The sequence below is a fragment of the Lissotriton helveticus genome, chromosome 6, assembly GCF_964261635.1.
Source record: "Lissotriton helveticus chromosome 6, aLisHel1.1, whole genome shotgun sequence".
Taxonomy (NCBI): Eukaryota; Metazoa; Chordata; class Amphibia; order Caudata; family Salamandridae; genus Lissotriton; species Lissotriton helveticus.
In genome coordinates, this window is record NC_136067.1 from 721,280,397 (window position 1) to 721,305,911 (window position 25,515).

The window sequence follows — 25,515 nt, forward strand, 5'->3', positions numbered from 1 at the left end:
ATGTCCGGTTCCTCCAGTTGGAACTCCAGCTTACGAACTATACGTTAAACATGGGGTAGGCCCCATCGTTTACAACGAGGTATGGATTAAATACACTAGGAAAGATGGTGTTTTAAAATGGCCCCAATATGGTAGCTTCGATTCTGAAATCTTAGACAACCTTGAAGTTAAACTCTTCAAAAAGAAAGCCGGGCCGGCGATGTTTGACTCTTTCCGCTTATGGCGCAAAGAAGCCAAGCAAAAAGAAATTAAATTAGCTAAGAAAAATAAGAAAGAAGGGGGACTTTCAGTAATGCAAGCTGCCGTGCAGTTTAAAGATAATGAGGAAGAGCAGATAAATGAGCAGTTGCACAGGCAACGTAAAATGGCAATAGATAAGTGTTATCCAGTTTTTCCGTCTTTTCAGCAAGGGACAGGAAAAGAGCGTGAAAAAGACCCATTAATGTCGCAATTATTAACTTCACCACCCCCCTATGTGCAGAATGCCACAGCACCCCCGCAACCTTTAGTTGTACAAGCTGCGCCTCCGGCTCTTCCACAGCACCCACCAGCTGCTCTTCAGCTGGCTCCTACTTCTTCGGTGCAGCCTCCTCCAGGCCCACCGACCACTTCTGTTTCATCTGTGTTTTCTACGATTTTGCCTACTGTACTTTCTACATCTCCTAATGCCCCCTCTATGATTTTGCCTAGTACCACATCTATTATTCCTGATACCTCTCCTGCCATCTCTACCCCCGCCTTACCTCACCCCGTTTGTTCATCTGTTTGTCCTTCAGTTTCACCTTCCATTCGGCAGAAAATGGCCAGCACTGTTACTAATCTTCTTTTACCTCTTTTCGGGTCGCCTGCTACGACCCCTAACATGGAAGAAGACAGTTGCGAAGTCAACTGCCTGATTATCAAGAGAGAGATTCCCTGAATAGTTTAGCTCGGAAATGGGTCCTGGACACTGCAAAATATGATGTACAGTCTGTCATGGAAGTCTTCCACCAATGGGAAGCAGCGACACAGAGATATGTGTTCGAACAGATGTGCGTCTTTCTTGGCGAAGATTTAGAAGACAATGATCAAGAATGCATCCCACAAGAGATGTGTCGTGTACGATTTAAATTTGGAGAGGGTATGATTGTAGGTCCCGATGTGGAAAAAGCAGTTGAAATGCTATTTTCATATCGAAGTAAGGGAAGCAGTTCTGGGTCACCATCGGAATCTAGTGCATCTAGTAGGAAAAAGGCACGACAATACCCTATGAGAGAAGTTCCCCCACAGTGGAGAGAGGGTGACGCGACAGCTGTCCCACCTGTCCTGCCACACTTTCACCGCGTATGGGTACATGTCCCATGGAAGCGAGCTGAAGTTTTAGCACTCAAACAAACACTACCAGATCCGCGTAAAAATCCTGCAGGGTACTATAAAGAATTGTCGCAAACTGCTGGGTCATGTATAATGAATTTGGCCGATATCGATATGTTGTTCGGGAACGTTGTTCCACAGCCTTTATGGGGAAAAATTCGTCATGTAGATCATGACCAGGAATTAGGTGACACGTGGGCTAATATTACTGCTGCAGATGCACGACAAGTTGGTGGTGCCAAGCCTGAGCCTCTGATAGCGGAACTACCTGGTAAAATAGTAGATTATATGAAAACGATAATGCCTGCAATACGCGTAAATTGGGATAAGTTATCTGCATGCAAGCAAAAGAAAGAAGAAACTGTTTCAGATTTCTTCACCAGATTTGAAGAAACATTCATTGACCACAGCGGTCAAGATATGACCACAGAAGGTGGTCAGAGACTATTTGTCGATAAATTTGTGCACAATCTGCTTCCAGATTTGTGTAGGAAATTAAAAGATTCGGAAAGTTCTTGGGCAGTCTCATCTTCAGCCCAGATATTAGCTACCGCACAGTACTACGAGAATAGAGACAAAGATGAGAAAGATAAAGTAGAAAAGAAAACTAGAGAACTCAAAACGAAGGTTTTGCTACAGCAAGCCTATCCGCCACGTGGTGGTGGTAATCAAAATAATAATGGTCAGAATCACTACCAGAACACTTTTCAGCAGCCTCAACAATATCAGAGAAACTTGCAAAGATTCGATCACAATCAAAACCGCGTAGGTCCCAACCAGTGTTTATATTGCAAACAAGAGGGTCATTACAAATATAACTGTCCTGCCCTACCACAACGTGCAAATGGAATTTCTAGCGTAAGAGGTCGTGGCAGTCAGCAAGCGCCTAGAGGTAGAGGGCGTGGAAACGCCCCTCAGGACGCACGTCCCCTTCCACCACAAAACTCTATGAACAGGTTTGACCAGCAACATAACGTATCTGACAGGACAGCTCAATACTACGTTGATGAGTATTACACAGAAAATGAGCAGTGGGAGAATAATGATTGCTAGGACAGCCTTAGACAAAGAGAGGGAGTCGTTTCAGTTCCAGTAGATCAGAGTGGACCTTACGTTGAGGTGATTACATCGGGTGTGTCAGAACCTTTTCTGTTGGATACTGGTGCTACAAAGAGTTCTATTATGCACTCCAAACTCCCTGGCGCACCTTTGTCTGGCGAAATGAACGTTTCCGTAGGTTTTTCTGGCGCCCCGGTTAGAAATCCGATTTCTGACCCTTTATCTCTTTCTGTTGGTCCTTGTGAATTCGAAGCACCCCTTATTTTGACAACAGGTTGTGGTGAAAATTTGCTAGGATTAGATTTGCTAAAAAGATTGTATGCGACTTTGTACTGTTCTCCCTCAGGAGTACAACTTACTTTAAGTAAGAAAGTGGTTTCTCCCATGTATTTGTCGAGAAATGCACTTCCAGCAGAATTGGCACTTCTCCCAGATATTCTTTGGGCTACTGGTCCGAATGATGTAGGTCTTTTAGAAATCCCACCATATGTTGTAACATTGAAGTCGAATGTCAAAATGCCACGAATTCCCCAATACAGAATATCCAATGAGGGCGAAAAAGCTTTGCTAGCGATTGTTTACGAATTGATTGAAAAAGACGTAATTGAAGAAACACGAGGCAATGTTTGCAATAGTCCTGTTCTGCCTGTTTTAAAACGAACTGACCCTTCTCAGCCACCTGTGTATAGATTCGTGATTGATCTTAGAGAAGTAAATAAGATAGTGGTGCCACAATTCCCAGTTGTCCCCGACATTACAACATTATTGACTATGGTTCCAGTCTCTGCCTCTTGGTTTTCGGTGATTGATCTGAAGAATGCTTTCTTCAGTATCCCGATTGCTGAGGAAAGCAGGGATATTTTTTCCTTTAGTTTAGGTCGCAGTTTCCGCTTTAAACGCGCCCCTCAAGGCTACTGTGAAAGCCCCTCAATATACAGTCAAGCTCTGAAAAGTCAGCTTGACACAATGGTTTTGCCCGAAGGTGCCACTCTCGTACAGTACGTGGACGATTTGCTCATCGCTGCGGATACTGAGAAAATCTGTAAAATGGCCACTTTGACATTACGGCGTCATCTATGTGATCTGCATCACAAGGTGTCACTTTCCAAGCTTCAATATTGCCGACAAGAAGTGACCTACTTAGGTCATCTCTTATCGAAGGAGGGAAGGAAACTGACCCCAGAAAGAATTCAGGCAATAGCTAAATTGAATGTGCCAAGAACACAGAGAGAAGTGCGTGCTTTCTTGGGCATTACATCGTACTGTAGACAGTGGATTCCAAATTTTTCATTATTAGCCAAACCCTTATTGGCACTAACGTGTACAAATACACCCAATCCCATTCCTTGGTCTGATGAGTGTCAGAAAAGTTTTCTCGAATTACGCACAGCATTATGTTCGGCCCCTGTGTTAGGTAACCCCAACTACAGTAAGCCTTTCACATTATATGTCCACGAGAAGGAGGGCTGGGCATTGTCTGTGCTGACTCAGTTATACGGAGATAGACAGCGGCCATGCGCCTATTTTTCGTCAACTTTGGATCCGGTAGCACGAGCATTGCCAAGTTGTTTAAGGGCCACAGCAGCAGCAGCTGTTTCTATTCGACAGTCTGCAGGTCTAGTAATGAATAATACACTAATCGTGATGGTCCCGCATGCAGTAGACACGTTGTTAAATAGGACCAAAACACAGCACTTAACTAGTGCTCGACTGTCCAGTTATGAATTGACACTACTAGCGAGCCATGTGCACATAAAAAGGTGCAGTACCTTGAACATAGCCACATTGTTACCAATTGCAGAAGAATCGGATGCTTCAGAACAGCACGACTGTTTCCTTAGAACAGAGGAAGAGACGAAAGGGAGAGTTGATTTGTTCGACACTCCTCTTGCTGAATGTGATGGTACATTATGGGTGGATGGTTCATGTTTTAAACTCCCAAATGGTAACGTGACTACAGCATATGCTGTCACAACTTTGCACACAGTCATTGAAACTGCGCGAATACCACATGGTTCAGCTCAAGCCGCTGAACTCGTGGCACTGACGAGAGCATGTGTGTTATCTAAAGGAATGAAAGTGACTGTCTATACCGACAGCCAGTATGCTTTTGGAGTGGCTCACAGTTTTGGACGATTGTGGAGAGAACGTGGGTTCCTGACTTCGCATGGAGCTAAGATTCAGCATGGTCAGTTGGTGAATGAGCTTCTTGAATCACTGACGTTGCCCTTGAAAGTAGCGATCGTGAAATGTAGTGCTCACAAGAAAGTGACTGATGATGTTGGTCGTGGAAATGCATTCGCTGATGAAACTGCTAAGGAAACTGCAAAGAATGTGATGAGCCGAATGTATGTTGCGAGCCCAGAAAGATGGACTGGTGATGTTGGAATATGTGAAGACACGATAGAAAGTGTGAAGTCCATCCAAGCTGAGGCCACGGAGAAAGAGTTAAGCATGTGGAGAGAAAGTACAGGGAGAATGGATGCAAATGGTTGTTGGATTGAATTGACAGAGCAACAGAGATGGTTGTTACCCGATGCATATGTGCCTGCAGTGGTTACAATGGCTCATGGAATGGCCCATATCAGCGCGAAAGGGATTTGCGAGTTGTTGGCCCCAGTGTGGAAGAATTCAGGGATTCCCAAGTGTGCAGAGAATGTTGTCAAGAATTGCATGGTATGTCTGAAGCACAATCCTGGTAGGGGAACCCCAACTCCAGCTGGTCATTTTGCACCTCCTACGTATCCGTTCGAGGTTTTGCAGCTAGATTTCATACATATGGAGAGGTGCAACAACTTAAAATACGTGCTGGTGGTTGTTTGTGCCTTCTCAAAATGGGTAGAAGCCTATCCCCTAAGGGACAATACTGCCTTGTCCACAGCGAAAGCCCTTGTGAAAGAGTTCTTCCCCAGGTTCGGAATGCCTAGAATGGTCTGGTCTGACAACGGAAGTGAATTTGTGGGCTGTGTGATGAAAAAAGTGTGTGAAGGGCTAGGCATTAGGCAGAGGTTCCACGCTGCAAATCACCCCCAATCAGCTGGATTAGTGGAATGTTACAATGGCACGCTTAAACTTAAATTGGCCAAAATCCAAGCGAGCACAGGTCTTAAATGGCCTGACGCTCTACCCTTAGCACTCCTATCCACCAGAATGACTGTGCATTCGCGAATGAAACTCAGCCCCTATGAAATAATCTTTGGTCGGCCAGCCAACATATGGGGAGTGCCTAGGCCCACGAAGTTTAGCGAGCTGCAACACCCCATTTTGCTTGACTATTTGTATGAATTGACGGCTAAATTGCGTGTTTTATATCAACAGGTCCACAACACCTTGCCTCCGGTCTCTGAGACACCGGGTCACTCCATTGACCCCGGTTCCTGGGTGCTTGTCCGAAACTTCCAGAGGACAAGAAACGACCAGCCCAGATGGACCGGGCCTCACCTCGTCCTCCTGTCTACAAGGTCGGCTGTTAGGGTGGAGGGGAAGGCCAATTGGGTCCACGGGATCCATTGTAAGAAGATACCCTTCCCTCTGCCACATGACCAATGGGTCCGGAAAGGAGGCACTGACTCAGAGCGCACAACTTATGAACGTGTAAAAGAAGCCAATCCTGATTGTGAAAGTAGGAACATTTTTCAAGAAACTGCGCCACCACCAGAACAATTGAACTCTGTGGAACCTGAACTACTATTTTTGGACCAGACAGTACCCGGGAAAAGACGCTACAATTTGCGACCAAGAAAAAGAGACTAAAGTAAAAAGTGATTTATTTTATGATCCGAGAGAAAAACCTGTGGACTAATAAAAAATGTGTTTTTCCCCAAATCCTATTTTTGAAAGTGCAGATTCTCCCATCTAGGTAACTTGCTTGTTTTTCTCGAACCGCCATCCGGGTTCCGCTGCTAGGGTCGCGGTTGATTAAAGACTTTTGGGTGCAGTTGACGACGTTAGGTCGCTGGTTCCGGTTGGTCCAAGGGAGCTGCCCTAGACTGACGGAAGCATCCTTTAGCAGAAACAACCTACCACCGCGGGCAGCACCTTAGAGAGGATGGAGTTTCCTGATGTGGAGAGGCCTGCCAAACATATGAACTTTAAGCAGAGACTTTTGAGCACGATGATGAAGAAAAATGTTATAATAGTGTGTATTTTTATGCTATTCAGCGTAATGGTCTTTTTGATAAGCTATGTTTTATTCTCTCTTCATGTGACATTTGCGCCCACTACATCACCCATACCTCCTCCTACTGTTTCCTCTCATTCTTTCCACCCTTTTCCTGACCACGAATCAAATAGGAGATTAGAATTCATCAATAACTCCTTCGTTCAGTTATTACACCAACACCAACTTGTAATGAACACAACTAACTGTTGGGTGTGTGGTCTCATGCCCCACACCACGGATAGAGGTATCCCCTATTTGGTCCTGCCATTTAGTCGCAATGGGTCAGTATGGGCATATAGGACAATGTTCATATATGCACGAGAAATCCAACCCCTACGTTCTGTAAAAGACAACCTCAAGACTAGCGACCTAGTCAAAGGTATAGTTGACATGATCAAGGAAGTAACTTCTTACGAAGATACCCCATATGATGAGATACTTGCATACGTAGGTTGGAATGTGACCGGATATGGCACTACATTAAGTGAGAAACAGCAAGCCAAAAGATCGTCCCCTATCTGGATCGTACCGCATCAAGGTCACCTGTGTCTGCAAGGTATTGGCAGGAATCCCAGAGCTCAGTTAGGGAAGAGTGTCTGTACAGAAACGTATGTTTTTGGATCTCAGACTTCCCCTGCCTTTTTAGCCGCTAAGGGTACTTATTTCATCTGCCATGATAGAGCCTATACATGGTTGCCCCCTGACTTCTCGGGCTCATGTTTTGTTTCATTCCTGTTACCTCCCACCTACACAGCAGCGGCGGATTACCATCGGACAAGGGTAGTTAGAGGTGTTTTGAGTAAAGAAGACACTGCAGGTCAAGAATTTGGTGACTTTGCAATGGGTTTTCTGCCGTTCTGGGGAGCCATGGCTAACAGCAGAAACATAAGGCAATTGACAAGGGTAGTTGAATCCACCGTGATTGAAACTGCTGGTGCCCTTAGTAACCTGACTGCTGAGCTCCAGTTGGATCGACTTATGACCCTTCAGAACCGGGTCGCTTTGGATGTAATACTTGCGGACCGAGGTGGAGTATGCAAATTGATCCAGTCCAGTTGTTGCATTTTTATTCCAGATAATGCTCCGACAGTGTACGGGGCCATCTCCAAACTACATAAGATTTCCGAATCTATTCATGTGGATAAAGGAGATTGGTCGTTAATGGGATGGTTCTGGGAACTGATATCTGCCTGGGGATGGAAAATTCTGATGGTCATTGGGATGGTCTTAGCCATTCTTTTCCTGTTCTGTCTATGCATACAGTGTGCTCCTGCAATATGTGGCCTCTGTGCTACATCATGTGTAAGGAAGCCTGTGTCAAGAAATGAACTCAGCACTAGAATGATGTTGCGGCAACATCTCAATGTCTTTGGGAATATAGATCTGGACTCAGACTAACATAAGGATAGATTAATTGCCTATGTAAGGGTAAAAGGAGGGTCTGTGGTTCTGAAAAATCTGGATTCATATAATAGTACTGGACTCGAGAATAAAAACTTCGTCGAAATAGGACGAATTTGGTATCAAAAGACCGAGAATGACGAGTACATCAAGTACATGTATTTTCGGCGTATTCGAGTGACGATTTCACCTCGAAATCGTCATTTACATTCTAAAACCCTTAGCCACATGTTGCCCTTTTCATAGGCCTTAATCCAGTTGAATTTGATTCCACAAGGACACATACTCCTTAATCGACTTCTCCCTGACCCCAGTACAAGTTAGAACCATTGCCCCAGGCCGAACTCGTTAGGTCAGTTCCCTCCCAGTGGCCGAGCAAGATAGCATCTAGGCTCAACCAGCCATAAAACCATTTCAGCGCGCACACCTGCCATATCTCGCTCACATCTTTCTCCACTCCTTTTCTTCACTTACTTTATGATGGGGAGGTGACCGTTTTTATTAGGGGTCCAGCGATATCTGATGAAATGTTGGGCCTTGCCGGATGATTTGTTATGGGCAGCACGACGTGAAATATGTACATGTCATCATGACTCTGCTTTTCTTTTGTAATCAGTAACTATAAATGAAATACCACGAATCCTAGGAATGTTTTGCCCAAGGCTGAAAATTACGTATAAGAAGAGAAGCCTGACTTCGTGAAAGTGTGCAGTCTCCTGAGAATATACTCGTATTATACTTCTAGGACCCTGTTACCTTGGTTGCAGCCAATAAACTAATCTTTGACTTCACCTAGAAGACTCCGAGTTTCTGTAGGTCTGACTCAGGAGAACCCGAGGTCTCTGGGTGTTGATCCCCCGGCACCGCTTGGTTACCGGTTCTGTACCGGTTCTTAAAAACCCAGTACCTCATTTCTCCTCCAAGCTTCAGACACTAGCTTTGGAGAGAGTGAAGAAACCGTTGCCTATTTTTGCAGAAGCAACAGTACTCTGATCATCGAGGAGGATAGGGACTGGGCACCATCCATAGTGGCCCCTATTGATGAGGACCAAATAAAACTTGGGTGGGCGGGATTTGAAAATATTCAGGGGTTGGACTACATGGATTTCTAGGTCTGGTTGAAGGAGAAAGCGTGTGGGTGAATAATATTTTCCCTTGTATTCTAATGATTATGGATTATTCCCCGGTATTAACAATGATTCTGACTTATAAGATACGAAGGAAGATGCCTGCAAATCAGGGATTTGAAATTTGAGAATTATTACAATCTTGGTAAAGATGATGGGACTTTATTTTCATAACAACGTGGGCATGGCAGATAACAGTCTGGGAAGTCAACTCAATGCTATATATGACTCTTGTTAATAATAGCCAATACACAGTATATAGGCTGCAAATTAAATGGGTGAGTATGTTGATACTTTGGAGGATCAGGATTGGGAGGAGTCAGTGGTGAACACCTGATAGGTTGGGATCCGTTCTGGATTCAGGCTTTCGAAAAGCAAACTCTACAAACGATATACTATAACCCAGCTGACCTGTGGAAATTAACAGAATTACTTGGTTTGTGCTGAGTTGGTGTAATCAAATTGCCATTTTATGTACACTATATGGACCTGCTTTAAGATCTTGATGTTCTAGACAGGTGTAAAGGAATGCGAGATAGAACCAGGCTGCTGAGCAGTCCAGAGGTCACTGGCCAATGCTCCAACTTGGACTGGTGTCTGGCTCCTGAAAGAGTCTGCCTACACCTGTAAGGGGTGCACAAGGAAGGTTGACAGGATTTGGGGCCTGTGGAACCAGAACCAGGGGCTAAATTGAGTGGCCTTACCAGGATTAACCCCAGTCATGAACATATTAAGTTTTTGTTTTGGAATTATAGTCCATATGCACATAAAGTGTCATGGTGCATGCCTCTCATGCATTTCACCAAAATATCACATGTAATGGGATGTACTATGTTTAATGACTAAGCCAACAACCCTGAAGTGACCAATATAAAGGTAAGTCTTTTATATCTTTCGTTGAGATTGTTTGTGCAAACGACTGCCAGATTACCTTATCTAGGAAACGTTTAGGGTCATCCCCATGCCATTCCCTTTCAGCTCTCCTGCCCTCACTTTGGCTTCTTTACACTTTTTGGAGGTTATTTAGCCCTTTTGGGACCCTATAAAATGTATTCTATCATATCCTAGATCACACCAGTTTGCTAAACAGACTAGTCTATTCCTAAACTACATTTGACAAAATAAAATTAGACTGGGATCTATGGTGAAGCTGAGATACAGGATCCTAACGTCATTCTAATAATAACATCTAGATAGATAAAGCTAGATAAAGAGAAACCCAGAGATTTGTTGTATATAGCGCAGCATGAAGTCAGTTAGAGTAGTTGCTGAAGAACAAAAAAATGATCCAGCACTGCCCTTTTGTGTGTTGAACTTAAGAATCAAGTGGAGGTTTCCAAGGGCTGTAAAAATAAATTGAGATTTTAAATAGGAGTGTCACAAAAACCCGTTTACACTGGTGTAGTGTCAGAAATAATAAAGAGCAAAAATCTGGTATAGATTAAGAAGAAGTTTCTGTCTACAGGACAAAATAGTTTTTTGGTTGTGTACGGAAACTCAAGAGTCTCAATGAAGTCATCCAATGCTTCTAACCTTTTCCTCTGCTAATCCTAATCTCCAATGTCGAAAAGATGTGTCACTGGACCTTCAAATGTGATTGGACATTGTGTGGAAGTCTTGTACTCCCAATATGCTGTTAATAGTAACATCTACCGGTGGTAATAATGGTGGTGATAGCTGGAGACTGTAGAATCTCTCTCATATGAATGCCACCATTAGTACAGCTTTACTACCTGAGAATGTGCAGCTAGCAGTCAAACAATTGCTTAATAACCTGCAGTTGATGTTTCAAACCTTTCGTAGAGCAATTCTCTATGTACCGGTTCTGGACTGACAGTCAACGTGCTTGATATTTTCGCGGCAGCAGAGCATCCTGATCCCTTTTAATCTGGATCCAAGCAAATGACCTGACCACATATGGCTGTTTAAGTTGAATGTAGAACTTTATAAGTTTCTTTAAGTTCCTCATGAAGAATCTATCAAGCACTAGTGAAACATTTCAATTAGAAATGAAGGCTCTTGTGGAAGGTACCAATGAGTCTCATTGAGCCAGAGCTTTAAATGTAGAGACATTTCTAGTGGAAGAGTAACAGTACTCTCCCATTAGAATTATTGTCTGTTCAAGATACCCTTAGGCCTGTTATCTACCACTTTTAGATTTTCAGTTCAAAGTCGTGTTGTTTGTCCTTGCACATAGACTACTTTACCAGTTTGTGTAGTATCCCGAAGAAAGGCATGGGTAGTGTAATGTGGTAAAGGCTCAGTAGGTGAAATGTATGTTGTTTCTCATGTTTTTATGGTATGCATACAATTATGTAAGAATTACAAGAGAGGGGCTTTCACTTCGCCCACAAGTTGGCAGGCGGGAGTACTTGTTCTGATTGGGCAGAAGATGTTTGCTTCCACAAAAAGGTTCTTGCCCTCCACATAGCTGTGATCATTTTGTTTATTTATCCAGCTGCCTAAATATGAATTTTCAGGGGGATGCGCATCATTATAATGCTATTAATGTGTCTTAGACAACTAGATAATGTATGCTGTTTTTCTCTGGCAGTAACACAGGTGGGAGGAAGGCAGTCATTAAACTACATGGATTTCTAGGTTTGGCTTGACAGTGCAGCTGTCACCTGACCTTTTAACCTACACCAATATTGATCTACAGTTCTTTTCTTCCACGCAAATACATATTCAATCCTATGCTATTCACTTTTTGATGCTTCACATTTCCATACTGCATTCTTTTGAATCCATACCTATTGGCATTGGAAATGGTTATTTTGTGTTTTGAGTGCCCCCTTTCAATGTGTTGTATTAAAGAGCCAAGAAGTCTAGTGCTGCTTTAACCGATGTCACAGTTCTTTTCATATTTCTGATATGGTATTTTAACCCCTTCCATGCTTGTGACGGAACCACGCCGTCGTGAGCCACAGGTGGCGTGTGCTCATGACGGCGTGGTTCCGTCATGCTGTGGCCACTGCGCCCACGCCGCACTGATTCCCTGCCTGTGCGGGCGAATTAGTGAGTGGGCGGAGTCGTGACGGAACCACGCCGTCATAAGCACAGCCCGCCCGTGACTCATGACGGTGTGGTTCCGTCACAAGCATGGCGGCGCCGCACTAACCCCCTTCCCCCCCAGCGCCGCGCCGGAATTACCGCGGCGGCCAAGGGGTTAAGGCTATTTTTGATTGAAACTTGCAGGCATTATTTACACTGCTTCTAGTTTGTTTCCTTATGTTTTAAGAACGCAGAATATTGGGAAAAAAATTAAAGTTCAGTAATATGGCAATTTCTTTGTAATAGAATGTATTAGTCAGAAAGTGTGGATGATTTATTTGAAAAATGCTGCAATCATTTTAAAATACATTCAGTATAGTCTAAGAGATCCACATCAAGTGAGGCTACTTCAATACCATTAGTTTTAGGTAGCTTCCTTCGAAATCAGAGCAATTAGAGTGTGCCAATTTAAATGGGTTGTACCTGCGTGTTTTGGAACTTTTTGAAGTTTGTTTTCGGAATGTGCAAGTGAGCCTTGTGAGCTAATTTGCATGCCTTCTTGTCATTAAACCACTCTTCATTCATCATTGGATTTAGATGTGTAATATAAAGACTTTTCATAAACCACTTGTGGATCATGTGTTGGGTAAGGCAGACAGAAATGGTTGAATTTATTGAAGTATATATACATTTTGTAAAATATTTTGTATCTGGAAAACTTGAATAATAATAATTCGTTCTAATTATGACTATAAAAAGCAATATTTTCTCTTACATGCAGATAATCCAGTTGATTGTGAGCCACCTTACTCTACCAGATTTGTGTAGACTAGCACAGACGTGCAAGCTCTTCCACCGACACTGCTATGACCCTCTACAGTACATCCACCTCAGTTTACAACCGTATTGGGCAAAACTGAATGATAGTTCCTTGGAATATCTACAAACCCGATGTACCCTTGTTCGGTGGTTGAATTTATCGTGGACTGGGAACAGGGGATTCATCTCTGTTCCAGGATTCAGCAGGTCAGTAATTCTATTTGCCTACTTTTTGACTAAGCTAACCTGTCTGTCTGGTTTAGACAGCTAACTCTGGTAATATTATGTACATAAAGAATACCACATTCTTTACATACTGTTAAAGCAAAACTATTTTACTTTTATTGCATAGAAAATAAAGAATTTTAATTGCGAGGAGGCACATGATTTTATTTTTGATAGTTTGTATTTAAATGGTGCATTCATACTCTTTACCGAGGGCCTAATTTAGAAGTTGTTAATAACGGGTCATCAATCAAAAAGTGACATAGGTACCTGTCTGTCAATCTCTGTTCCCCCTCGTTTTTAGAGGCGGGGGTACCAATGTCTTTCTGCTGGCAGAGCTACTGATGGGACAAGCCATCCGACACTCTCATAGTGGAGTATTCAGTGACTGAAATGACACTGGAAATCATGCCCTATTCAGGGTTGACCTTCCAATTCCACGTTGTCTGTGCTTCTCCTTGCCTGGACTACAGCATGTCATGGACCTCGAAATTTCATTTTCTGTTTTACAACAAACAAATACTCCTTATGTACACCAGTACAATAGATTCATACAATTTCCCATCAGTCTGCTGCACTGCTTTGTGGTTAGCATCTTCATCTCCATCACATTTGCTCAGCTTGTTAAAATCTCTTGTCAGTTATTACTAGGGCTGATTAGCTCTTATCAGTCTCCATTGAAGGCATCCTACTTTCATAGCATTACGTGCTTGTTTAGATATTTTAGTCTGTTAAGCACTGGTTTCTGATGAATTGCCTTTTTTTAAGTGCTTATAGCAATGAAAAGAGATTCAGGCTTTAGGTGATCAAGGATGTAGCATATTCGGTGGAGTTGGACTATAGATAAGATCACGTCTTCAACTGGATTCAAATTGCGTGCAGTGTGGGTTTACCTCTTCTTTGAGGGAGCGAAAGCGTTAGTCCAGATCTTTTTATGTGTGGTTACAACGGCTTCTTTGAAGTGTTTTTTTCAGGGTTTTTATTTCTTTAAATTGCCATAGTGGACGTTTTTCCAGGATTTGGACCAGATCATTCAGAGAACAGCTGAACTCCGCGTGGGACAGTTGGATTCTCAACATGGATCTTCTGGGTGTTTCTAACTTGTACAAGCAGATTTACATTGCTAGATCTTGGGTTTTTCTTTGGTCTATTGTTCATGAATAGTGATTTAACGGGGCCAAGTAAATCTTCAGTTGCCTTAACGATGACCATTGTTGGATGGAGGAGAGTCACCTAGGCCTTCTGAATGGTTCTCACATTGAAATCCTGCGGTGGCTGGAAGAACTAGGAGTTATGTATGAGACTATTGTGACATCGTTTACTGGGTGGCCCACTTAAGTCACTGATGAGGTGCCAACCTTTATTGGTTACAATCTGAAAAGGAGGATTGAAACAGAGGGGTGATATTTAATAAAACATCTACTTGTCCATGGGACCGATTTCTTCATAAATCTACTTATCCCTCAAAAGGTATGTAGTGGGGAGACAAATTATGGCAGCAATCTCATTATATAAGAGCTCTCTGCTTATGCCAGGGTTAATACTGTAGTAGGACGATAATACTAGCAATTTCCTTATTTTGCCACCTTTCTGCAGATCTACATACTGGTGCTGGAGAAAACAGTAAGCAATATTTAGTTCCAGGTTTGGAATGCCCCATTGAGTCTGTGCAAACCTACTAAATTGCATATTTTGAGGGCACCTCTCTAATCTTTTTCCATCCTGAAAAGGGTTGGAAATTAGCTCCTGACAAGGGCAGAAGTAAAACTTCATTCAGGGTTGGAAAAAAAGTGGTTGAAGGAACCAACTTGTAAATGCTCTACAGATTTTCAAATGAGCAAATCTATATGTGCATATGTAATTGTGCTAAAATACATTTAACAACTATTTTCTAGGAGTATGATTTCCTGGTCTACTTCTGTAAATTCTTGTGAAATTCATGAACTACGTAAAATGCAGTAATGCAAGACATATAGCATGGGTGCACTCTGTTGACTTTCTTTAAGAATTTAGCCTGGCATCAACCAAGACGTTTTGATTTTATTAAAATTCTACCTCTCTCTATCCATCTATCGGGTGGCTACAATGTGATAGCATTCTGTTCTTTCACAAAGAGCATATTGGCACACAATGTCATTTTTTCCATGCCAAGAACTACTGTGGCAATGCGTGCCTTTTGAGACCAAAAAATATTTGCGATTTTTGCCAATGTTTGTTACAATGGTGAGGGCCTGGCATCTTCCACAACAATACAGTTTTACAAAAGCCATGTCAAAACAGGACGCTTATTGACAAAACCAAGACTAACCACCAATGTTGTACCTATTGGCTTTGCCAATCCTTGTTTATTTATGTTTCCCATAATCCTGTTGAAACTGGTTACACTGACTTTCCATTCTGAATAGTTTTTGAAAATACTAGCATGGATCAACACATTTTACTAAATGATGCTTCTAAGAAATAGTACCTAAAATGTCACAGTATTTTATCAAAATGTTTTATTTCGGAGTTGCGTTTGTTTTGTGAACATTTTATTTTGAAAGCAAAGAATCATCAATCTTGCTTTAAAGTTTCTGCAAATATTTCTATCTCATCAGAGAGCATTCTGGGAGCATTATACATAGCCTCATATTGTTTAACTTTGCAAATGTGTATACACATTTGTTTACTGGAACCACTGTCAGTATTGCAGTCCGAGCTTACAATATTTATTTAGAGTGCTCACCCTAATAATAAAGACTTTGAATTATTAAACCTTAAACACAAGTTCGAACAGCATTAATATATGTATAGGAATATTATCTCAACTGCAGACAATTCACTTCCATGTTGCATAATATGGCACTGTAACCTGGCGGCCAAAGAGTTTGTGCTGCAGGGGGTTGTGGTTACTTACAACATGAAAACATATGGTCCTTGACCTCAAAAAATATGTCCTGAGCGTCCGGCAACTGTTGTACCTAAACGCTTGAACACTTCTTTCTACCAGATCAACATATTCCATACTCCTTTAATTTGAATTGTTCTTTGCCAGCTCTTGATTTCTTATTTGTTTCTAAATAAATTTCAATTGTGCAGGTTGCTCAATGGCATATTCCTCAGTCATAAGTTTGATTTACTACCTTAACCGCGGCGCACATTCTGGAGAATTAATGAGTGGGCGGGGCTGCGTCGGCCAAAGGACGTGCGCAGATCCTGTGAGGTAGTGCTTGTGACGGCCGTTGGCCAACACGAGCACGGAACGGGTTAAAAAGCATTTATATAAACCTAGGTTGAATTTGGCTTGTGCAATTAAGAAAAATATATTAGTGTAAACTGTGCCCTTGGAAGGGCAAAGCAATGTGTGCTTTTTAAATAATAAAAAAAAGTGTTCTTTTGGATGGGAGGAATGTAAGTCTTTTACTAAAATCACATTGGATGTCATTATTACATTTCATGATAGGATCTTGGTTTTAATCTGTATTTATTTCAGTTCTGCCAATTAAAAATATGATAACAATAATGTGGCCCATTGCTGTTCCCTTTTTTTTTTTCTCGTGGTGGCAGCAGTTCCTTGATATACAGCACCAGGCATGAGTGCCTGCAATGCTTTGAAGGCCTCTTCTTTTGCCATTTTCCATCTGTATGTTGACAACATTTTAATAGACATTGGGGATGGACTTCAAAATCAATAAGCCACTATAGTATACAAACAAATGATGGGTGGAATGCTTGAACTCATCTCAGCCACCTTTGATCATCTGCATCTCAATCCATCGTTTTCTTTTGCACACTTTGCCACCTCCGCTTGCAAATAAGTCTATGCAAAACAGTCTCAACCCTGCTCTATTCAGAACAGTCAGCCCAAAATGCCAAGCCATTTCCTCCCTAAATCCGAACACAAGCAACCCAGGACCGGTTTCACCCAAGTTGGGCTCATCAACCTGGAATAGATTGTTTTCAATGACACAGTGTGCACGAGACCCATGTTGGGGCATACCTATCCCACTTAAGGCGACACACTAAAGTACACAAAAAAAGAAACAAATGGAATGCTTGATTTATTCTCAGGCACTGGTAAACACTCAAACCACGTCCAAATGCAACATTACTTTGCACATTATTTTGCACACCATGTCACTCAGTTTAGGTCCAGCCATATGCAAATCATTCTTGCTCTAATTGGAACAGTGCAGACCGATCCCCAACTCCAGGTCCTCCCTGAACTTAAACACAAGCAACCCAGGACTGGTTGCACCTTTATTAGGGCTCATCAGCCAGGTATAGCGTGGTTTAATATTATTATGTTATGTTACTATTATAGCGTGGTTTAATATTATTATGTTATGTTACTATTATTTGCTATAGCGCATGTATCACCCGGGGGCATCTCGGTGCTGTTGCGGACCCTGACCAGAGGTATGGACCAGGGAGGGTTAGTATAAGTAGGCTTTTAATCATTTCCTGAATTTACTGTAAGGTGGAGTCTCTCATAGGGTTATGGGTAATTTATTCCAATTCCCTGGGGCGAGTTAGGATCAGGCCTTTCCCCCGATACGAGTTAGGCGAATTTGGGGCACGCACAGAAGGGCTTGGGTACTGGTTCTGAGATTGCAGCTGTGAACATAGGTCTTTAGTTTTTTTGGAGATAGCGTGGGCCTTTGCCTCTTAGGGAATTATACTTGAGGCAGAAGATTTTAAAACGGGAGTGCTTCTTCACTGAAAGCCAATGCAGTTCTTTCGATAAGGGTGCAGAAGGGGTACCTGCAGGCCGGTTCAGTATAAGTCTGGCTGTGGTGTTCTAGACCACCTGGAGCTTGGTGAGCAAGGTATCACTAACTTCAGCCAAGAGAGCATTTCCATAGTTCAGTCTGCTTATCAACATTGCCTGTACCAGGGTTCTACGGACATGTGTGGGGAGAAGAGGGTAGATTCTGGCCAGCAGGCGCATGCTGTAATAGCAGTAGCTTGTAATAGCTGCAATCTGATCTTTCAATGTTAGGGCTTGGTCACGTTTTATCCCTAGATTTTTTACTGTCTGTTTGGGTATGGGAATAGCACCCAGTTGGTGAGGCCACCAGTCGTCCGACCAGAAGGCTGGGGCTTTTCCTAGCAGCATAATCTCAGTTTTTTCTGGAGGCAGTTCTCAGTCATCCAGCTGAAGATTGCTAGCATTCCTGCTGAAAAACCGGGCCCATAGAAAACATCAGCTGAGTATCATCATCGTATGATATCATCTCAAAGCCAAAGTGCTCCGCGATTTTGCTAATGTGGCCATATAAATATTGAACAGGGTGGGAATCAGGCATGAGCCCTGCGGTACACCCTTGTCCAAACGCATTTTGTCTGAGGAGTATGGACCCAGGATGATTGTCTGCTGTCTATCTAACAAAAAATGCTGCAGCAATTTTAGTGCTGTGTCCTGGACACCGATTGCCTGCAATCTATTCACGAGCCTTGGGTGCGAGATGGTATCGAAGGCTGCTGACCAATCTAGTAATATCAGTGCCACTCGTCTTCCTGCATCCATCTCCTGTCTCAGTGAATTGGTCAGGTAAGCTGTAGTGGACGGGTTACATGTTTCTGTATACTGATCTGGTGCAGAGATTCAGCTGAATAATACAGATGGTGGAACCTTGGGGTTTTTACCTCAAAAGATCCAGGATTCCTGGCGACGAACGAGCTCAGATGGGCTTCCTTTGGTGCGCCTTTGGCGTGTCTGCTGCGCGGCGTGGCCGGCATTCGTCTTAAATAGGTTACGCCGCTAGTCTGATAACCGTGCGACTCTGTCCCCCTGCCTCCTGGCCGGAAGTGAGAACCCTTTTGCCACCGGCTCCCTCCACGCAATCGGGACGACCCATGGTTGACCCGGGAGTGGGGCGGGAGGATCCTACTGGTTACAGGATTGCCAAGTAAAGGTAAAGTGCAAAGTGCGGCTCTTGGTTAAAACTATTAAAACAGCTACTGTGCTAAATCGCCAGATGAAATCTAATACTAAGCACAATGACTTTGAAAGCAGATAAAAGAAGTTTAAAGCCATGTGCCCCTACTCCGCTGCGCGTCGTGGCCGGCATTCGTCTTAAATAGGTTAAGCAGCTAGACTTTTAACCGTGAGATTCCGCCCCCTGCCTCCTGGCTGGAAGTGAGGACCCGTTGGTCAGCAACTTCCTTCACGCAATAGGGACGACCCGTAGTGGACCGGGGAGCGGGTGGGAGGATCCTGCTGGTTACAGGAGTGCCAAGTAAAGGTAAAGGTACAGTGCAAAGTGCGGCTCTTGGTTAAAACTATTAAAACCGCTACCGTGCTCAATCGCCAGATGAATTCTAATACTAAACTTAATGACTTTGAATACAGGTAAAAGAAGTTAAAAGCCAATTAAGTTGCCCTTACTCCAGCATGCGTCCGCCGCGTTAAACAGCCTTAAACAGCACATCTTATAAGTATTTAAAATAGCTACATTTCCTACAACTCCAGGGAATTAAATTACAAACAACTGCTTCCCGTACCTAGTCCTGAAAGACCAGTCTCATTTTAATGGTTTTGTACCTCAATTGTGGTGTCTTTCTCTGCATGAGAGCTTTACTGCACTACAATATCGTTCATCCTTCACCATCTATAATTCTACTTTTGCTGCAAATACCCCAGTATCCTTAATCATAGCATCACTACATTTGATAATCAAAGCTTGCATATAATTAGCTTTCTTTTCATTAATAGAGATAGATTTACTTCTGGATCCTTTGGCAATTCTCCATTCTATAACCATAGTCCATGATCATGCTTTAAAATCATTCTCTCCATCAAAGAAGTAATTTCCACCAGACATAATGAAGACTTTTTTAAATATCTGTTTGTGTCTCCCATGGAAGCTTATGAGGCCATGTCTCCACTAACTGAAAGCGCACCATACCTGGAAAATATTAACCTTGCTTATTTCATTGTCCATCTGGCTCACTAACAAATCGCAGAGGGGCCCAGTTCAAAGAGCTTCCTGAATGATATCAGAAGCTGTTGATCTCTTTGAACTTGAGTTCATTGTTCACCTTTTCATAGGTTCTGAGGCATCAAACTGCATAACCTTGGATGATCTGGTAATCTTTAGTATGACACCATGAATATGTGTGATTTGGGTAATCTAGAAATCATTAATGTTACTTCTGTAGTAAACTTGCTTGCATCGCAAGACAACATCTCCGCATTTGAACCGCTCTTACATGAACTGAGGCATTGTCACATAGCATTGCCAAAGGTTTGTTCCTGTCAGTAGTGTAGCAAAGGTGCTTTTGGCCCTAATGCAAGCAAATTAGCCCCCACCCCTTTGTTTAGTAGGAAAAGAATACATCGTTCAGTGCACCTCATACTCCTGGGTCCTGATGCCACTAACCCTGCTGCACGATTGATAGCTTAGCCCCTCCCCAATTCTCAGATAGGTCTCCATTTAGAGCTGAAGCTAAAGCATATCAGAACACATTTTGCATGTCCCATAATTGAGAGTACCCACTATCCAGTCTTATAGATCACCAAGCAAGTGGTGCCATCTAGGCAACTTCTTTTGGACCATGATCCGCCTGATCAACCAATCAATGTGGCTTGCCTAAAAGAATTGACAGTTTTGTATGCCAAACGATCACCTTGCTGTTAAAAATATGATTTATGTCTGACCCCATGAGATCAAGGCACCTTATGCTTTAAGGCTGATCTACATCTCTTATTGGTCACTACTGCCTGGGCTTGTTTCACTCAGAAATGAGTCTGTTTTAAAAGTCCTGAATCGTGTCCTGAAAACTGCCAAGCCACTAAGCGAGGTAGATCCAGGAACACACAAAGGTGGAAATCTTCTTTGAACCAGACTGGATCAGGGTGGGGAAGAGGGACTGCAAAATTCCGAAAGTTTCAAAGAACCCAAAAAACAAACATGCGAGTTTCAGTTCCTGAATCTGGTCTGCCTTAGGAAGTCTGACCTGAAGTGCAATGTCGGAATCATGTTGAATTCTGGAAATGCATAATTGGGTCCTTGCTCAACTCCTGTAAAAAGTAATCTACTTCAGTGGGCTCTGAATCCCAGCTCCCACTAAAGAGTATCGGAAGTTGGGTATTCATCCTCGATGCAGACAAGCTTCTGACAGTAGGGCCCAAACCATCTCATAATCTTCCGAAACACCACTGTATTACCCTCCAGTTGTTCGGGTCGCTCAGAAACCGAGAAGTTCAAATGTGCAATTAAATTTTACTTGCCAGGGAGCTATTGTACAGTCACCAAAATCTGTGTTTACTGGAAATAATGCCAAAAGTTCTTGACTAGATCTGTAAGCATTTTGGAACCTCTTACCCCCAATCAGCTAATGTATTTCACTGCCAAAATGTTGTCCAGTTCATTTGCACTATGATTTCAGAGCAAGTGAACCTGCCTGTAGTTAGAGGCAGTTAATGTGCAGTTGCAGTTCAATTTTGTATTATTTTCCTGTTGTAGGCACACTGGACTCCCGATCTTAAACAGCTGGCCTCTTTCTCAATTTTTGGGCCATGTAGTCAATTGCTTTGCCTTTCTGGACATCTCTGTGCCCCAACCACCACTTTATCTCTAGCATGGATTCCTCAAAGGTTGTCCTCCGTGTAAGTTTGACCATTGTACAGACCACAAGCTTAAAGCATCAGAGTGTTTGAGAGTGTCCAGACTGAAGAAAATGAACTTCCAAATCAACCCTGCCAGGCAGACTCAATAAAGAAGGCTTCTAAGGGGGGTATTGTGGGGGAGAAGTACTCAGAACTCAACGGTCAGCCAACAAACACAGTAACATTTTGTCCAGCCAAGTGCTTATCATTTCAGCACAATTAAGGTTTTTAGTTACTGAGTTGTAATCCCTGTATGTAGTTTTCAGCAAGGTATGTTAGCCCTTTGGTAGTCTCCCTTGCTATTGAAGTTTATTTTTGTCTTCATCCCCTGATTTATAGCATAGCACTAGGCATGGATTAGGCTCAAGTGCAGTCCATTCAAGAATATTTCACAGTTTGATGTCTCAATGGTGATGTCTCTGCCTATGACTTTTCAGTCTGAATGTGAGGGTTACCTGTCTTAGTTGTGCTTGGAATAGTGGTTTATGTTCTCAAAACAAAATAGCATGCTCTTCCTCACAATCAAAAGGTTGGGACACAGAGTGACCAGGTTGGACATGAAGATTCTCTTTACAATTTCACAGACATTAAAATTAATCTGGCACCCCTTGTTATGCTTGGCCTTACAGTGAGTCAGTCAGCCTGTTACAATTTTCTGCGTGCTCCTGTGTGACCTGCAAATCACATTGTCTCTGGGTAATGACTATAGATGTACATATCGTGGACAGTTTCAGAAACTTTTTTCAAAACTGCATCATCGTCGCTGATGTAGCTCACTGAACCGAGCTCTGAATGTATTGTTCTAGGGCTTCTGAAAGGCCTAAATCTGTAGCATGCATAGCATGCTCCTCTTCCATATAGGATTCTGGCCTGAAAGAAGCAGTGACCTCTCTGGTCACCTTACCTGTGTATTACCTTACTACTTGTTGTCTCCTTGATGTTTACACACCAAGAGGTAATGTTCATGTTCTGTGATTCCAGGATATAACTGGACTATCAAAATGCATTTGGATGTACTACAGTTAAATACACCCCTTTTATTTGGGATGAGGTTAATACTAGCTGAATCAATACCACGCAATCTTGAGCCATGATTTTGTAAAGGTAGTGAACTTTGTGTAAAACAAACTAACTTCCCTTGCAGTAATATACTAAAAACTCTATCGGCTACATGCATCATTGCACCCGTTTGCGATTCCTAAATTGCGAAAATTAAGGAATTGCAATTTAGAAATCGCAAACTGCAATGCATGAAAAATTCGCATTTATTTTTTCGATTCGGTATTTTTCCTTAATTGCGATTCACAATTTGCGAATCGCAATTAAGGAAAAAGAGTAAGCATAAAGAGTAACAGGAACACCCAAGAGGAACGAGAAGTTACCTTAAAGTCATTTGCTGCGTGTATCGTCGTCGCGACTGGCCAGCACCACAGCAGTCGGGGCTCAGAGACGTCGGAGGGCTGGGAGAGCTCGAAACGCTGGAAGCTGCTGCACCGAAACAAGAACCGGGACCAGAACGGAGCTAGCACCTGACCCACTCAGGAACAGAAACGGACGCTGTGGTGGGACGAGGCAACGACGACTGCGGCGGCAGAGGACCCCCCCCCCCCCCCCTCCCGACGGCAACAGAAGACAGCTGAGCACTGGGACCAGCGCGGGACAACGGAACACCCCCTCTCTCCTCCCGCAGCAGAAGGAATACTGCAGTGGATCGGAGGGCTGGTTGCGGCCTGTGACTCTGGGAGCGGCTGCCCCGAAACTGTAGCGGCCAGGACTAGGGCCGGGACCAGAGCGGAGCTAACGCTGGACCCTTCCCCCGCTCCGGAGCAGAAGCGGAGGCAGACGGGACGTCTTGGAAAGGCGGAGCAGAGGGACCCTCGGCGACCGACGAGAGAGGTATGACCATCCTCTCCCCCATCACGGCCTCACCAGCTTAAATTAGGGGAAAACGAGCAACAGCAGAGACGGAGGCAATGGAAATGCGGCGCGCCTGACCTTAAAATGGCGGCCGCGTCAGACTTACTAGAACACTAGGTGCTGCCACTCTCTAACACGGGGGCATAGACAGCGAAGGAGGACTCGCGACCTCGAAGAGGAAGGAAGACACAACAGACACCCTCCCCCCCCCCTCCTACTGATGAGCATAAGTGAAAAGGGACTACCAAACCCAGGTTTGGAAAGTAATTTGATGAACAGCGAAAAGGGACCAAACAGCTAACTCTGTAAGGGAATGAGATAAAGACTGCTTAAGAGATCGCCTTGGACAAAACTGGCTGACAGCTTAAACTGTTTTAACTCTTCACTGTCATTACACTGGTTACCTATCTACAGACAACTCACGCTCACAATTAGGGTTAGTCAATGTATTTATTCTAAATACTATTGAGGCCACCATAACTACTAAGGACTGATGAAAATAAGATAATTTAACTATTGTGGAACATTTAATCAGAGGATCCTACTTGAAACAGTAGTCGAGAAGTCACTGTCAACAGCTACATACTCTACGTATACACTGCTGTTATTAATAAGAGTAATCCAAATAATCACAAAGGAATCTATACCTACCACCTCGAAACCTTAATACTGACCCTCAACGGGAAGCGGAAATGGACGGAAGGAATCTAGGATCGACAGGGCTCAATGCAAAAAGCATAGAATATCCTTCAATCTTATCCAAGAATGCTGCCAAGAAATTTAAACACAATACTCTGAGAAAAAACCCGGACATGCTGTTCTCTGACCCATACTTTGATCGATTTAAAGGCATCATGATAAATGACCTTATATTCTATACAGTCAAAACAGCTAAATGGCGCAACGCCCTGTCTAAAATGCTGTTCACTAAAACTATAAAAAACATACCTTATGGGACAAAAATAACGACGTCATTAACTAAAAGAAGTAAGGCAGAATTATGCATTACCATGTATAGAACGGGAATAGTACTGATACAAGCGACCAACAGCGAACTTGAGAAATTTGAGACAACTTTCCAAAACTTAAAGAAATACATTGAAGGAACAAGCTCCCAACAAAACTTGACACCACTAGATGTCACTCTTGAAAACAACGACGCCAACACTAGAGACACCAATCAAACCGACAGCCAGAGCAACCAAACATCTAACTTTGGAGACTTAACTGAAAATGAGATGGTAACACCAGAATATGAGATAGATAGGACTGAGATATCTAATATCCTTGGAATCAAAGAGAACAACCAGGCACCAAGGAAAGTGCACTCTTCCGTCACTGCCAGCAAAGCTGTTTCAGTTCCGTGTTGAGGGCGAAATCCCGTCTGGGAGGTGCATAGCAGATTATTAGATTCTAAATAATCTACTAAGATATTGTTAATGTGCTTTTCTAGCAGCTTACTCATCCAGGGGAGTAAGGAAATGGGACGGAAATTAGCTAGATTATTTTGGTCTAAGGTAGGTTTTTTTAAAAGAGCTTTGACCATTGCACATTTCCACGTAATTGGGACGGTGCTCGAGATGATAGAGGAGTTGAGGACATCGAGGATGACTGGGCGAATGGCATCAATGACCATAGTAAGAACCTGCGGAGCTGCTGGGTCACTAGGGGATCCCAAGATGATTTTAGGGATTATTCTATCTAAGGAGATGGAGTCTAGGAGAGGGAATTTGTCCAGTTTACAAGGGACTGAAATGTCAAAGCTTGCTATGGTGGCAGCATCTGAGTCATATCTATCTGTGACAAAAGAGGAGTAGATGGTCTGGATCTTCAGGGAGAAGAAGATAGCCAAATTGTTGCATCGG

The 25,515-nt window shown here is 43.1% G+C and overlaps 1 protein-coding gene across 2 annotated transcripts in view; it reads left to right on the plus strand.

The window, feature by feature from the left end:
* Window positions 1-25,515, plus strand: part of FBXL4 (F-box and leucine rich repeat protein 4) — a 301,153-nt gene that overhangs the window by 146,997 nt on the left and 128,641 nt on the right. For both annotated transcript variants that reach the window (XM_078648220.1, XM_078648219.1), the window contains one exon: window positions 12,878-13,122. In XM_078648220.1, the coding sequence (XP_078504346.1) occupies window positions 12,878-13,122 (245 nt within the window). The remainder of the gene's footprint in view (window positions 1-12,877; window positions 13,123-25,515) is intronic.